At 40.5% G+C, this 13,940-nt stretch overlaps 1 protein-coding gene across 13 annotated transcripts in view; it reads left to right on the top strand.

The window, feature by feature from the left end:
* The window catches only part of TJP1 (tight junction protein 1), a 308,480-nt gene that overhangs the window by 263,088 nt on the left and 31,452 nt on the right, over nt 1–13,940 (top strand). For 7 of the 13 annotated variants that reach the window (XM_038418328.1, XM_038418329.2, XM_038418327.1 and 4 more), the window contains 7 exons: nt 3,917–4,127; nt 5,457–5,557; nt 7,291–7,644; nt 8,079–8,330; nt 8,931–9,827; nt 10,182–10,276; nt 10,950–11,174. In XM_038418328.1, coding sequence (XP_038274256.1) covers nt 3,917–4,127; nt 5,457–5,557; nt 7,291–7,644; nt 8,079–8,330; nt 8,931–9,827; nt 10,182–10,276; nt 10,950–11,174 — 2,135 coding nt within the window. The remainder of the gene's footprint in view (nt 1–3,916; nt 4,128–5,456; nt 5,558–7,290; nt 7,645–8,078; nt 8,331–8,930; nt 9,828–10,181; nt 10,277–10,949; nt 11,175–13,940) is intronic. The other 6 variants (XM_038418334.1, XM_043493218.1, XM_038418333.1 and 3 more) reach the window with 1 other exon arrangement.

Raw genomic sequence — 13,940 nt, 5'->3', positions numbered from 1 at the left:
GGTACGTGCCTTGGCTACTTGCTGACTTTGGTCTAACTTAGTTCATTTTAGTTAGTAAGTTAGTTAGTTTGTAGTTAGTTAAACTAGTTATTTAGAATATTGTTTGTTTTACTTCCTCCTGGGAGGTCCTCCCTGTGATGAGTATGCCCAGTTCACTGGGGTTTAAATGTTGCTGCACGTGTAGAGGCCGTCATGGTGGGTGACACACTCTTAAAGTGCATTGGCTGCCTAGGAGAATCTCGTCCTATAGAAATGTAACATCTGTTTAACCCTCAGATCCAGGGCTTGAAAGAACTGGGAAATCAAGCTGCAATTGTTAATGATGGAGTGCTCCTTTTGTCTTGCTTTGGTGCCTGGCCAGGAGAACCCTCTAGCACTTCAGTGGGGGGTATCTAGCACCTCATCAGCCTTGGTGCAACACTCTTCTGGAAAAGAGAAGGCCTCAGAGACCTCCTCTAAAGATCTCAAGAAGAGGAGCTCTAGCTCCCCTGTTAAGGAATCTACCTGAAAACCATCTGAGCTGGTCAACCATCTGGGACTTCAACCTTTTGGCTCAGTACCACAAAGGAGAAGGGCTCCTCTGACACTAGTGAGGCGGGAAAATCCCATACCTCTAAGAAAGCCCCAGTACCATCTGGTGGAGATGTCCAGAGCGCAAACAGAAGATCAGTATTGTTGGACTTAACCCTTCTCCCAGTACCTGTCTCGGTGCTTCTGGAAAGCACTTGAAACTCTTGGTACTGTCCTGCAGGTACAAGCATATTACTCAGTACCGCAACTCTGCTCTGTACTTCAAGACATTAGGTAACCAAAGGATCCATCCCCTGTTTCTTTCTATCCAACTATTACCAAAATAGATTTCAGGATGTATTACTGCATGTTGCAGTGCTGCCAGCATTCCACCTCCTTCTGAATTGTCATCTCATTCTACAAGGTCACAGGCTACATCTATGGCTTTACTTAAAAATTTCCCAGTATCTGAGATTTGTATGGTCCTCGGTACATACCTTTTCCAAGCACTAGGCTCTAGTTAATGCCTCCAGATCTGATGTGGCTGTTGGCAGTGCAGTTCTTTCCTCAGTTATAGACTCAATTCCAAGGCTCCCTCCTCCTTATGAGGATACTGCTTTGGAGTCGTCAGAAGTGGAGCATCTATAGGGACACTACTCAGAGAAAAAGAGGTTACTCGCCTTGTGCAGCAACTATGGTTCTTTGAGATGTGTGTTGCCTATGAGTGCTCCACTACCCCCGCCCTCATTCCCCTCTGCTTCAGAATTCCTTCTGACACTTAGCAGTGGAGAAGGAACTGAGGACGGTTTGTCTCCATGCAGGACTTGAGAATATTAGCAGTGCATGCTTGGGCCAAACTGACGTTGCTAAGGAAAATCTCTGATCAAAGTCATGTGGGGTGCATGTTCACATGAAGTGAAGTGCCCTTGTCGGAATGGGGGGCTACAGTTATTACATAGGGTGAATAACCTCTTTTTTTCTTTGAGATGTGTAGTCCATATACATGGGATATGTATATATGAACTATGTATCTCGAACATCCGTTACTGCACAGGTAAGTAATCTCCTTTTCTTCTTAGTGATTGTCCATATCATATTCTACTGCTGGTAATTCCCAAACAGTAGACCTTCCCAGAGGCAGGAAGAAGGAGTTCACTCCCACAGGGACTGCAGCACAGTCCTGCCAAACAGAGCATCATGCCTGGTTGCTTGCACTTGTGCATAATGTTTCATGAATGTGTTCACAGAAGATCAAGTTGCCAGCCTACAGATGTCTCTGAGGGGTATGCCTGCCAAAGAGGCCACTGATGTAGCCTGTGCCCTGGTACTCAAAACATGAATTGGTACACTGGGCTATCCAACTGGAATATTCTCTGTGTGAACACTGCTTGTCCCCTAACCCTGCTCCCATAAACGACCAAGAGATGAAGGTATTTTCTGAAGGGCCTAGTCCAAGTAGAACAGCAAGGCCTTTCTTGTATCCAATGTATGCAACCTCTGCTTGGCCTTCCCTGTGTGAGGCTTCGGGAAGAACTATGACAGCTTGACTATTTCATTAATGTGCAACTCTGGAAGACCTCTGCATACCGCCAGGGGTACCTGTATCCCTGGTTGAGAAACACTGCTCTAGGGAAGCTGGGTCCTTGGCAAACTGGGAGTGCTTATGGGGCCAACATACCCTATAGGTTAACATTGTACAGTATGGGAGGCCATGGGGGCTAGTATCAATGGTCACTGTACCAGTATGGGTTGGAGTCTTGGGTCACGCCCCATTTAACGCTATGCTCCCCAGTCCCAGCATGGCTCACGCTAAGTGAGACCTATGGCACATCTGGGTCATCCTGACTGGTGCTTTCCGCAGTGCTTGGAGTTTTTAGTCAGCTATGATGTACCTTTGCTGTCTGACAGCCATGTCTTTTTCTGAGGCTTAGAGTCAGAGCTTAGGGTAGACATTCTGCACCTCTTCTGCTCAGTATCTGGCTGGACCTGACTCTCCCTCGGTACCAAGGCCACTTTGAGGTGAGGAGAGCATCTCAGTTAGTTTTGATGGTGTATCTGGTGCAAACCTTGAGGATCTCTGGTTCCCCAAAGGTTTGGCAGTCAGGGACCCAGGAACAGAGTCTGGGTGTATGGACTGCTCCCAGCAAGAAGGCCCTCAAGCACTAGTCCCTTAAATGCTGGGTCTGTTTCAAAAAGGACCTGCAGATCTCTCACCAGTCCAGAAGTGCCTCTTGCGTGGCTGTTGAGATGTATGATGGTCTCGCAGGAGGGGCAGTGCTTTAAGCTCAGGGACTTGTGCTTCACCACATGGAATCACGGGCAGTATTGATCCACTCTGCCCTTTATACTTAGTTCACACACATGGTGCCACGCCTCCAGATACTGCTAACTAAAAAAGTTCTCCTATGCATGTGGACTAGATTTGTGATAACCACCGTGGAATATAATGCAGATTATCACTTGAAAAACTTATTTCCCCTCCCTGCCATTAAACTCCTGAGGTCCCTTCCAACCAAGATGTTCTTTGATTCTTCTCTGGACGTGCTTCTAGGCTCTGTTTCAGGAAGTCTCTACTGTTCCATTACTGCTGTTCTAAGCTGCCTATTCTCTTCTACTTTCTTCACATGAAGAAGGGTGGGACTGCGGGACTTGCAGCTGGGCTGTGGTGGTCCATATGCATTTTTTTAAGCAAGGGAGAGATTACTTAGTTTAAGAAACTGGTGTCAGATTCCCTCATTTAGGTTCCTGAGATGTCTCATACTAGCTCACCCAATGTGACTTCCATCCCCTCCCTCTTCTTTCATCTTATTTTAAAAACAAAATTGTTTTATTGCCCCCTCTGGTGAAAAAATGTTAGCCACTGAAGGGACATCACAAGCTGGAAACACTATATGCTATTGCACTAATTGCATGTTCCTGAGATTGGCTCTGTGGCAGGGGAAAGCTGGTCCCATGTGCAGGGCAGGAATTTCTTGGAAAGGGAGTTGAAGAGACATGAAAACTAGCTCTGCCTAGGAATCTGGACCTGGCCTTTATTCCTAGTAACCACAGAATTTGTTTCTGGTACAGTGCCGTTTTATGGCTCACCCTTTACCTGGGAAAACTGGCTGATTTATCTGGGTTAAATATACGATATGAAATAACAATTCACGTTTAGGCATACCAATTTTAAGTAGCACTGATATTGATGGGACTGATTGCATGGGCAGCCTAGCTGTATTGGGAATTCCCATATATTTTCCCATTTTCAGAATGGAAAAAGTTAATGAGTTATTTATCAGTATGTAAATGCCATGGTAAATTCTGTAGGGCAAATAGAATACAAATCTGTAGAAGACATTAAAAATGCATTATCTTTAGAAAGCTTGAAAGCTTTACTTTCTTGCATATGTACTATTCTCTGCAGGACAAACATGCTTTATTAGATGTCACTCCAAATGCTGTGGATCGTCTCAATTATGCACAATGGTATCCCATTGTTGTGTTCCTGAACCCTGATTCCAAGCAGGGTGTAAAAACCATGAGAATGAGACTGTGTCCAGAATCACGGAAAAGTGCCAGAAAATTGTATGAAAGAGCTCACAAGCTACGGAAAAATAATCATCATCTCTTCACAAGTAAGTAAAGAGCAGGAAATGTTTATGAACCAAGCCCAACTTAAATTGGGGCAGGGGTAATATATCCAACAGAGGTTTGAACAGCATCTCTTGTATAGCGTAAATATGATTTTTAGATTTGCATTGCTAGGTAAATGAATACCAATACCATTACATCAAAGCCCCTCAAATTTTAATAAGTTGGTTAGTGGTTTTCTCAAGTTTCAAAGCTCTGTCAGAACTAGTGGTTCTTTTCTTCTTTTGTATTTCTGCTTCCTTCCTGCTGCTCTTCGTGAAGGGGAGGTAGCAGACAAAGATCCCTTCGTGACCCATGATACATTTTGGCCCTTTCCCAAACTCTTTTCCCCTTTCTTGGGTATTCTATCCTGCTCTCAGTGCCTAATTCCCACTGTATCCATGACTGGCCTTCCTTCTTGCTCTCTAGTCATAATTCACTTTCAGACTTATCTGTTGCCCCATAGTAGCAAGAGTGGTATTAACAGTTGGGAGAGCTGTGGTGGCTTAACACATGGTTCTGCTTTAAAGCGACTGTAAAAATGCTTGTGGCACCTTAGAGACTAACAAATTTATTTGAGCATAAGATTTCGTGAGCTACAGCTCACAAAAGCTTATGCTCAAATTTGTTAGTCTCTAAGGTGCCACAAGTACTCCTTTTCTTTGTGCGAATACAGACTAACACAGCTGCTATTCTGAAACATGTAAAAATGTTGCAGTTTTCTATATTTGATTCCTGAATCAAATATGATCAGTTTCGCTAATTAAAAAAAAGTTAATTGCCAGCCATGTAAGCAAAATCAATCTCAATCAAGCTAGATTTTTTTCTTCCTTGTATGTCATCACCACTAATTTGAGTTTTGCAGACCAGATTACATCTGCTGTATTTGTATAGTCTCAGATAGGTGGAATTTAGTAAAGATCTGTCCTGCTGAAGCACAAGTAAGAATCTAAGCCACCTCACTTTCTCTTAGCTATGTTAGCTTGGCAAGGCCAACAGGAGTAAAAATCAGCAGAAACTTGCTGTGAAATGTAAAGGAAGCAGATAGGACTCTGAACACAAGAGGAAAGTATTTTAAGGAAAACGATGCTACATTAATAGTTTCTTTTAGAGTAAAATTGTGCTTGAACTCAGCTCTCATTGTTAACTGTGATAAAATGCCTGAAACTACTTTATGTAAAAGGGAGACATAAATAAATGTGTGTATTCGAAGTGCCCCAAGAGTTATTTAAACTCACAATTCACATTGCATTTGGTGGTAGTGGTCCAGAACTTTCTCCAAATGAAAAATAAATGTTATATAAGAAGTCATATTAATCCCATTTTATTTTTAGCTACCATCAACTTGAATTCAATGAATGATGGCTGGTATGGAGCACTAAAGGAAGCAATTCAACAGCAACAGAACCAGTTGGTGTGGGTTTCAGAAGGAAAGGTAGGAAATGTCACTTTCCCTTTGTTTGAGTAGAAATTATAAAACCATGACTGCTCTTATACAATAGAGTAGTGAGCAGTCTTTCTTTCCCTTTTTCATGATCATCTCAAGATTGTTGGAAAGTAACTGTGGGGAGGGGTGGATCTTTGAGGCTTAAAAACAATCCTGGTGATATTGCTACTCTTAGTAGTCACCACTGTATTTGTACATCTTTCTCTTCCGTTCCTCTCAGTTGTGCTTTCAAGACAACTGGGTTTTCTCCTGAATGAAATTTTTTTTTTCCAAGTTCTGCCTATCACTTCCAGGTCTAAAGGAATCAACTGACTCAGTTGACAACTGTGTACTACTCTAGACTGATTTCTACCAAGATAAAAATAGAGACTTAACTAAGTTTTTTGTCCTCATGACCGAAGTTATTTGCCCATGGAAATCACTTACAAAAAGGTGTGGTGGATTATCTATCATTTGAAGTCTGTCAGGATTAGTGGCTTTGTAAAAGATGCACACTAGCTCAACCAGAAATTATGGGCTGAATGCAAGACTTAGTCGGAGAAATTCTACGGCCTATGTTTATAAAGGAGGTCAGATTAGAGCTTGATGGTTCCTTGTGGCCTTAACATACAGCACAGGCAATTGCATTGTAAGGTTCACTGCCCTCACTAAAATACCCCAACCCTGTTGCTTAGTAGGAGAAGATAGTTCTGTTATCATCAGTCATTTTTCTATCAAGAAGAGTGCCAACATCAGATAGGCACTGAAGAACTGAGTAGAAATGATTGACTCGTTTTGGGTAGGCCACTGAACAGCTGTCAAGTGGGAATTACTCTTAATCTCTGATGTGCCTAAAATTCAAACTAGTAGTCTGGATGTGGTGGTGATACTCTAAGGGTATGTCTTCACTGCAATTAGACACCTGTGGCTGGCCTGTGCCAGCTGACTCATACTCATGGGGATTTGGCTAAGGGGCTAATTGTGGTGTAGACATTCCTTGGGTAGAAGTTCAGGCTCTGGGACCCTGTGTGGTGAGAGGGTCCCAGAACTCACTGTAGCCTGAACAGTTAAACAGCCCTTAGTCTGAGCCCCATGAACACGAGTGAGCTGGCACATGCCAGCCACATGTGTCTAATTGCAGTGAAGACGCACCCTCAGAGAATGGTTCTAACCAGGCATATAAGATGTAGGTGGGGGCAATGGGAGCACAGCAATTCCAGCTGCATGCAATGGCTAATGCCACTTATCCCACAGCACCATTGCTGGAGGGGGCAGAGGGAGGAAGAGCAGCTCTGATCCCCCTATATGCTGCCCCTTGCCCTGCCCCATTCTGGTTGATCCCATGGGACTGGGAAGTGACTGTGTGTAGCAGCTGGACAGCCAGCAGATATTGAAATAGAGGCACAATGGAGATAGGAAAACTGCAGACTCGTACTCTCTGAGCATTTTATATGATATCCTCCAACAATAATGGCTTGATTTTACAGAGGAGTTCAGAGTTGTTGAGCACCTACAGCTCCTATTGAATTGTTCAGCACATCTGAAAGTCAGATCCTTAATCACTTTAAAGAACTAGGTTTTTTAACTTCCCATCACAAATTGGAAGCAGATACATACAGTATGTTGAATTTACATGTATTTTTAGTTCTCCGCAAGAAAATAGTCTTCCTAGTTTCCCATGAAAGGTGAAGGGCATCCTTTGAAAATGATTAAAGATCTTAATTTAATTTTGTTTGACACAGGCAGATGGTGCTACAAGTGATGACCTTGACTTACATGATGATCGCCTTTCCTACCTGTCAGCTCCAGGTAGTGAATATTCCATGTACAGCACAGATAGTAGACACACTTCAGACTATGATGACACAGATACAGAAGGAGGTGCCTACACTGATCAAGAACTTGATGAAACTCTTAATGATGAAGTTGGGACTCCTCCTGAATCTGCTATTACACGGTCCTCTGAACCTGTAAGAGAGGATTCCTCTGGAATGCATCATGAAAGTCAAACATATCCTCCTTATGCACCGCAAGCTCAGACCCAGCCAAATCATAGAATAGACTCGCCAGGATTTAAAACAGCTGCCTCTCAACCGGTAAGCAACAAGTTTACACTTTGATAGGAGGTATTTTCCTTAGAGTGTAAGCTCTTTGGAGCAGGGACTTTTGTGTACAGTTCTTAACAATATTGTGAGTGCGCACCAGAAGCTGCCAATAATAATGCCAGATTGGATTAGAGAATTTGGGGGGGAGGCTTTTCATATAAAGAGGCTGTGATTTATTTTGATGTGAAAATATCTGACGTTCCAGTCTATTTTTTATATTTTAGATATGTGCTTCATTTTGTAAAAATTGATATAATGAATTTCTAAAACTGCTAGTGCCTGATACTTTCTATCAGTGCTCTTTAAATAACTATACATGTAGTAGATGTGTTTGATCGAAACATTCCAGTCTATATTAAAAATAATACTAAAGTCATAGCATTATACAAGAGCACTATATTTAAAATATTTTAAACACTTCACAGAAAGCAGAAGCCTCACCTGCAGGCCCTTACCTTTCCCCGTCGCCTGAAACAAACCCTGCAACCTCATCACCTTCTGCTGTTAATCCTAATGTAAACTTAACTAATGTCAGAATGGAGGAGCCCACCTCAGCTCCTTACAACTCTTTTCAACTACAAGCTGGCCCCTTAAGAACACCAAGCACTGAGGGAGTTCACATAATGCTAAGAGATCAAGAGCCATCCTCCTTATCACCGCATATAGATCCAGCAAAGGTACCTGTGCTGCATCATTGCACTAATTTGCTGCTATACATCAAGCTAGCAAATGACTGGTTTTTTTTGCTCCTTATTGAAAGATTCCTTTTGATTTTTCTGAGAGTTCATGAACTATACAACAGCGCATCTAAATTGCTAAGAATCATCCTATTTTTTGTTTGCATGGCTTCCAATTGTACATCTATTTTTTCTAGAAAACAAATTTTAAATGAAAGTTGCTTTGCCTGATTGGTTTTATTTTTGTTTGCATATTTGATTTAAATTGTCAACATTCTATGCTGTTCATTAATGAGCCTTTGTCAAAAACCTGTGTTGTCCTCAAAATGATGCTAAACTTGTCTCATGCCTTATGGTTTCCAGTATTCTAAATGGAAACAGATAATTATAAAATGAGTAGATCAGGGTATGAATACGAATGTGGGAATTAATTTTAATGTTTGAAAACAATTCATTCTTTAAAAAAAGACTGCTTTTCCCTGTAATTTAAATAAACCCCTAAACTAGTTTTACCTACTTCTGCTTGCAGTGTAGCACTTTAAATAAATGTAGGCACAATCACTTTTTTCATGTTACACATGAGACCTCCTCTTTCTACAGGTATACAAAAAGGATCCATACATTAGCGAGGAGGGACCAAGACAGAACTATGTCTTGAAACAACCAGCAGTTAATCATCCAGTACAGAGACAGGAGAGAGAGACAAATCTGATCTATGAATCCCAGGTTCAGTATGCAGAGAAACAACCCAGTAGAGAGTATGAGCCATCAACATATAGGTATGATTCTACAAACTATGTAGATCAGTTTTCCCATGGTTATGACCCTCGTCTACATTATGATGACCATATACCTCCCTATGAGGACCACTGGGCATATTATGATGAAAAACAGCCCTACCAGCCGAGACCACCTTATGATAACCAACCTCCTAGGGACTTTAACCCGAGACAAAATGCAGAAGAGAGTACAGAACGCAGCTACTACCCAGCACAACCTCGCTTTGAAGAACCACCTCCAATGGTTTATGACAGCAGGCCTCGCTATGAACATGCACCTAAAAACTTCGGTCTACCACAACTGAGATATGAAGAACAGCCTGCTGCTACATATGATATTCATAGTAGATATAAACCAGAAGCTGAGACGTACCCTTCAGCAATATCTAAGTCTCCTGAACCTAAGCAGTACTTTGATCCACATGTGAGGGGCTATGAACAAGGCTCTCCACAAGGATTTAATGCTAAAGCAGGACAGTATGAGCCTTCTCATAGCACTGCAGGTGTGCCTCTTACTCCTCCCCCCGCTTCATCACAAACCAAACCGGAAGTACTGCCTTCCAACAGTAAACCACTGCCTACACCACCAACTCTAACAGAGGAAGAAGATCCAGCCATGAAACCACAATCAGTGCTAACTAGAGTTAAGATGTTTGAAAACAAAAGATCAGCATCAGTGGAAAAAATCAAGGATCCTAATGATACACCAGCTGTCAAGGTAAATAATTTATCCGTATAAATAAGCTTCCACTTCCTGTTGTTAAACTGATGGTATACTGAAATTAGGTAGCAAAGGAGGTTGTACCAGTATCAGTAAAGTCTTTCTATATATAAAGAGAGGGAGTTCTTTCTTTGTTGTACTACCTTCTTAGCTACCTAACTTCAGTATACTGTAGTTGAAAAACAGGAAGTAGAAGGTTTTATTTAGGGGAATTTGCTACCCTAAATGCACCCTTTCTTCATGTTTTGATACTTTGAATCATGTGGTTTTCTTTTAAAAGAATACCATGGAGACTTTATAAATATAGGAATATCATGAAGTAAATCTACATGTGTTTGATTTTTTTTACAGCCTCCAGAACTAGCACCTAAACCTACTATTGCCACAGTGAGTGGTTCTAAACCAACCTCTCAAAATCAGTATGAACATGACAAAACAATTTACAGGTACATGTACCATTTCTCATTAACACACAAATATGTAATCTAATAGTAAAAGAGTCGATATTTCAATGGTGAGATTTCTGCTTGTGTATTTAAATTTACCATAGAAATGTTATATCAGTGCGTCATGTATATCTGTAATAGAGGCTGCCAAGACACTTGTCTTAAAGGATTTTCTGATGCAAGATTGAGTGAACTTCACTGTCACTTTCCTCAGATCCTTTTAAGAAATAATTATGGCATAAGAAAAGCAGCAAGTTGGAGACCTTTGTAATATTTAGTCTAGATAATTTAGAAATGGGTAAAGTCGGAGGAAAGGTGGTAAGGGATTTTTACTGTGATACAACCTCCATAGCTAACTAATCTCAATACAGTATATGTTAAAGGCTGAAAGGTTGTGCTCTCAGTCCACTGTTTAGTCACATGTAAGCCTCCATATCTTGCCAACTAAATGCAATTCTGTTTATGCAAATGAGTGTTTTATTTGAGAAGCAGTTGTAATATATTTCTACATAGTTGTAGGAGAGTTACTTTTAAATTGCATTGTGGTTAGCTAAAAGAAGCATTTGGGATGCGGAACTCTAATTGGAATACAAACAACTGCTTAAAAAAAATCCAAACAAACAAGAAAGCAAAGCATTATTAATTTATTATCATCATCATCATTGCCGTTTAGGGCCCCAGAACCACAGAGACCTCAAATGAAGCCATCTGAAGACATAGTACGTTCAAATCACTATGATCCCGAGGAAGATGAAGAGTACTATCGAAAGCAGCTTTCATACTTTGATCGCAGAAGTTTTGAAAATAAGCCCTCTACACAGGTTCCTGCTAGCCATCACCCTGAGCCTGCTAAGCCAGTACATCCTCAGAATCAACTGAATTTCACTAACTATTCTAAGTAAGATCTTTCATTTTATCTTGTCTTATTCATTTGTTTCTAAAATGGGGTGAAATTTAGGAGTAAAACTGAACTTACTATGTAAGAATTTCTGTAACCACCAAGATAGATGTCCAGGTACCTGATTAAAAAGCATAGCTTTTGTGTAACAAAGAAGACCGTCTTAGTGTCAAGAAAATTTATTTGTTTGAAGTTAGTCAGAAAACATAAAATTATTGAATTTGTGTCTTGGTTGAATTTAATGAAATATAGAGACTTCTGGAGCGGAACAGTTTATTTTACTGGCCCATAGACCTACATGCAGTGCAATGTAGAGAGTTTTTCCTCTTAGCATAAGGTATGCTGAGCAATTAAATATCTTCCAGAAAAGAGGTTCGAATTCCATTGCAGTTCTAAGTAACTTTGTTCTGCAGGCACAAACTTAAACAAATCAGCCATAAGATGTTTACTAAGATTAGAGCAACTTCATTACACGTTTTGGATATGATGTTGATGCTAGACATCTTTCTCTGTAGATGGAAACATCTTTTTCCTGTCTTGGACAACTTCTTTGATTTTGAACATTTGTACAGAAACTGTACGAAAGCTCCGACACAAATTTAGCTCACATATGGTGGGGGTGTGTGTGGGTGTGTGTGTGTGTGCACACATTTTTACTACTTTCTCTGTTTTTTAATTGAGAACTTCACCAGGTAGTCAGTAGGCTTTCCTAAGCTCTTTCAGTAGTTTAGGATGTCTGGTTCCTAGTTATTTGTTTTACCCATTTACCTTATTGCGAGCTCCAGTGTCTGGAGTAGTGGACTGAGTCAGTGCAACCTGGATTCTATTCCTAACTCTGACACTTCACCTCTCTGACCTTCACTTTCTCCATTTGAAAATTATAATACCTTTTTCACAGGTATTGTGTGTGCTGAGGGATTTTAGGGAAATCTCTCAATAGAACGATCCCAGCACTAGACCAACGGTGGGTGGATTCACTAAAGTTCAGTGTTAGATACAATTACAGGGTGTAAGATAGTGTAGGTACATTATCAGGGAAAGAACAAGAACCTGTGGGAAAATAGCAGTCCATGAGTTGAGGCTTGATACATAAAATTTCAAATTATTTATTGAATTTTCTCCATGATATCTTTTAAAGGTGGGGGGAGAGGAGAACCTAAAATTGCAAAAGTCAACCAAGTATATTATACAAAGAAAAAAGGAAAAATCTTACTGAATGGTATGAATCATTTAGTTACTAGCTGGCTACTTGTCTAGGTAGGAGATCTGCATATAGAGCAATGATATACTTTGTTTGCTCCTCCCACATGATACTAAAGGAGGAGAGGAATGTGTTCAGTGACCCATGATCTTTGCTTCCCAGATAGCTGTGAATCCCCTTATTTTTCATCCTACCCTTTATCTTCTGAAAGAAAGAAAAACGGATTTCAACCACCTACCAGTTCTTGGTAGAGGAAAGGAGTCCCTTTCTTTGCTTCCAGACATTATAAGAAGTGACCTAAACAGCTCAGTTGGCCCCCCGAGTCTACTAGGGCTTTCAGCCTTGTGCTGATAAAGCAAAACTGGGGAATTTTCTTGCCCCTTGGAGAGTACGCCCTGAGTAAGTGATTCCTTCACCATACAGCAAAACCCTGAGGAACAGTGGCTGGCAGTGGTGATACCTCAAGGAGGTGCTGTAAGTTTTAATTAATATTTGTAAAGGTTTTTAATATCCATAATGAAAAGAACTATACTAATGCAAACAGCAATGTGTTTATCCTCCTTATAAATGGCTTTACTGTAACTTACTTGCTGAGCATACTAAAATATGTATGCACATCTGAAAGTTCAAAATAGCAATGTCTTTGTGAACTGGAAGAGCATGATGAATAAATGCATCTATTTAATGGCTCCGAATTCAAATTAGGTGCCCCAGAGCAGCTGGCACCTGAGCAGGGCACTGAAAAGGGGACTATTTTCACTTCTGCATCACATGTGTCCTGTGACATTTCCATTCTTTGGTGGTAGTTATGGGCTATTTGTTTTTCTGTGTGTGTTGTAGAGGGTAAGGCCTCAATATACAGGAAAGTGACATAAAACAGCTACAAAGAAAAGTATTGTTGCCATGTACGGGACTGTGAGATAGCTTGAGTATTCAGAAATGATAGAGAAATCTGTTCTCTCTTGTGAAAGAGTACTAACCGTTAGAAGACCAAGAAAGGGATACACATGGGAAAGAATATAAGAAAACATATCAGGAAGAGTGGAAAATTGATGGAGACAGTAAGACTAGAAAAGCAAGGAAATGAATTAGACAATATGCTTCGTAGTACTGACTCTTAAGACATACCTTTGTGTGTATGTGTGCACATAAGATACTGTTCCCAAGTTAGAAGTTTTTGTTTTAATGAGTGTTCCCTCTTACTCAGCCAGTTTCTAGACCATGCCCTGAGGCTTGGTAGGTAACTTTCTCCAAAATATTCATGCATTGGTCACAACTCTGTATATGTCATTATTGTTCCAAAAATAAATGTGGGGCTAATTGATGGTGATGATGGGAAATTGTTTACAGGTTTGCAACCTCTTGTTTTTGAGTAATCCATATATCTTGTTTTTGAGTAATCAATTCTTTTTTTAAAAAAAGATGTAGCTAACGCTACTAAAACAAATCTCAAATATTCATCAGTTAACTTAAAAAGTTATTGATATTTTGCTATTTATATAAGCAGGCTTGCTAGAATTTGATTTTTACTTTTTTATAATTTCAGTGCATATCAATGCTTACTT

Source organism: Dermochelys coriacea, chromosome 10 (assembly GCF_009764565.3).
Source record: "Dermochelys coriacea isolate rDerCor1 chromosome 10, rDerCor1.pri.v4, whole genome shotgun sequence".
NCBI lineage: Eukaryota > Metazoa > Chordata > Testudines > Dermochelyidae > Dermochelys > Dermochelys coriacea.
This window is presented reverse-complemented; position numbering and strand designations above follow the sequence as displayed.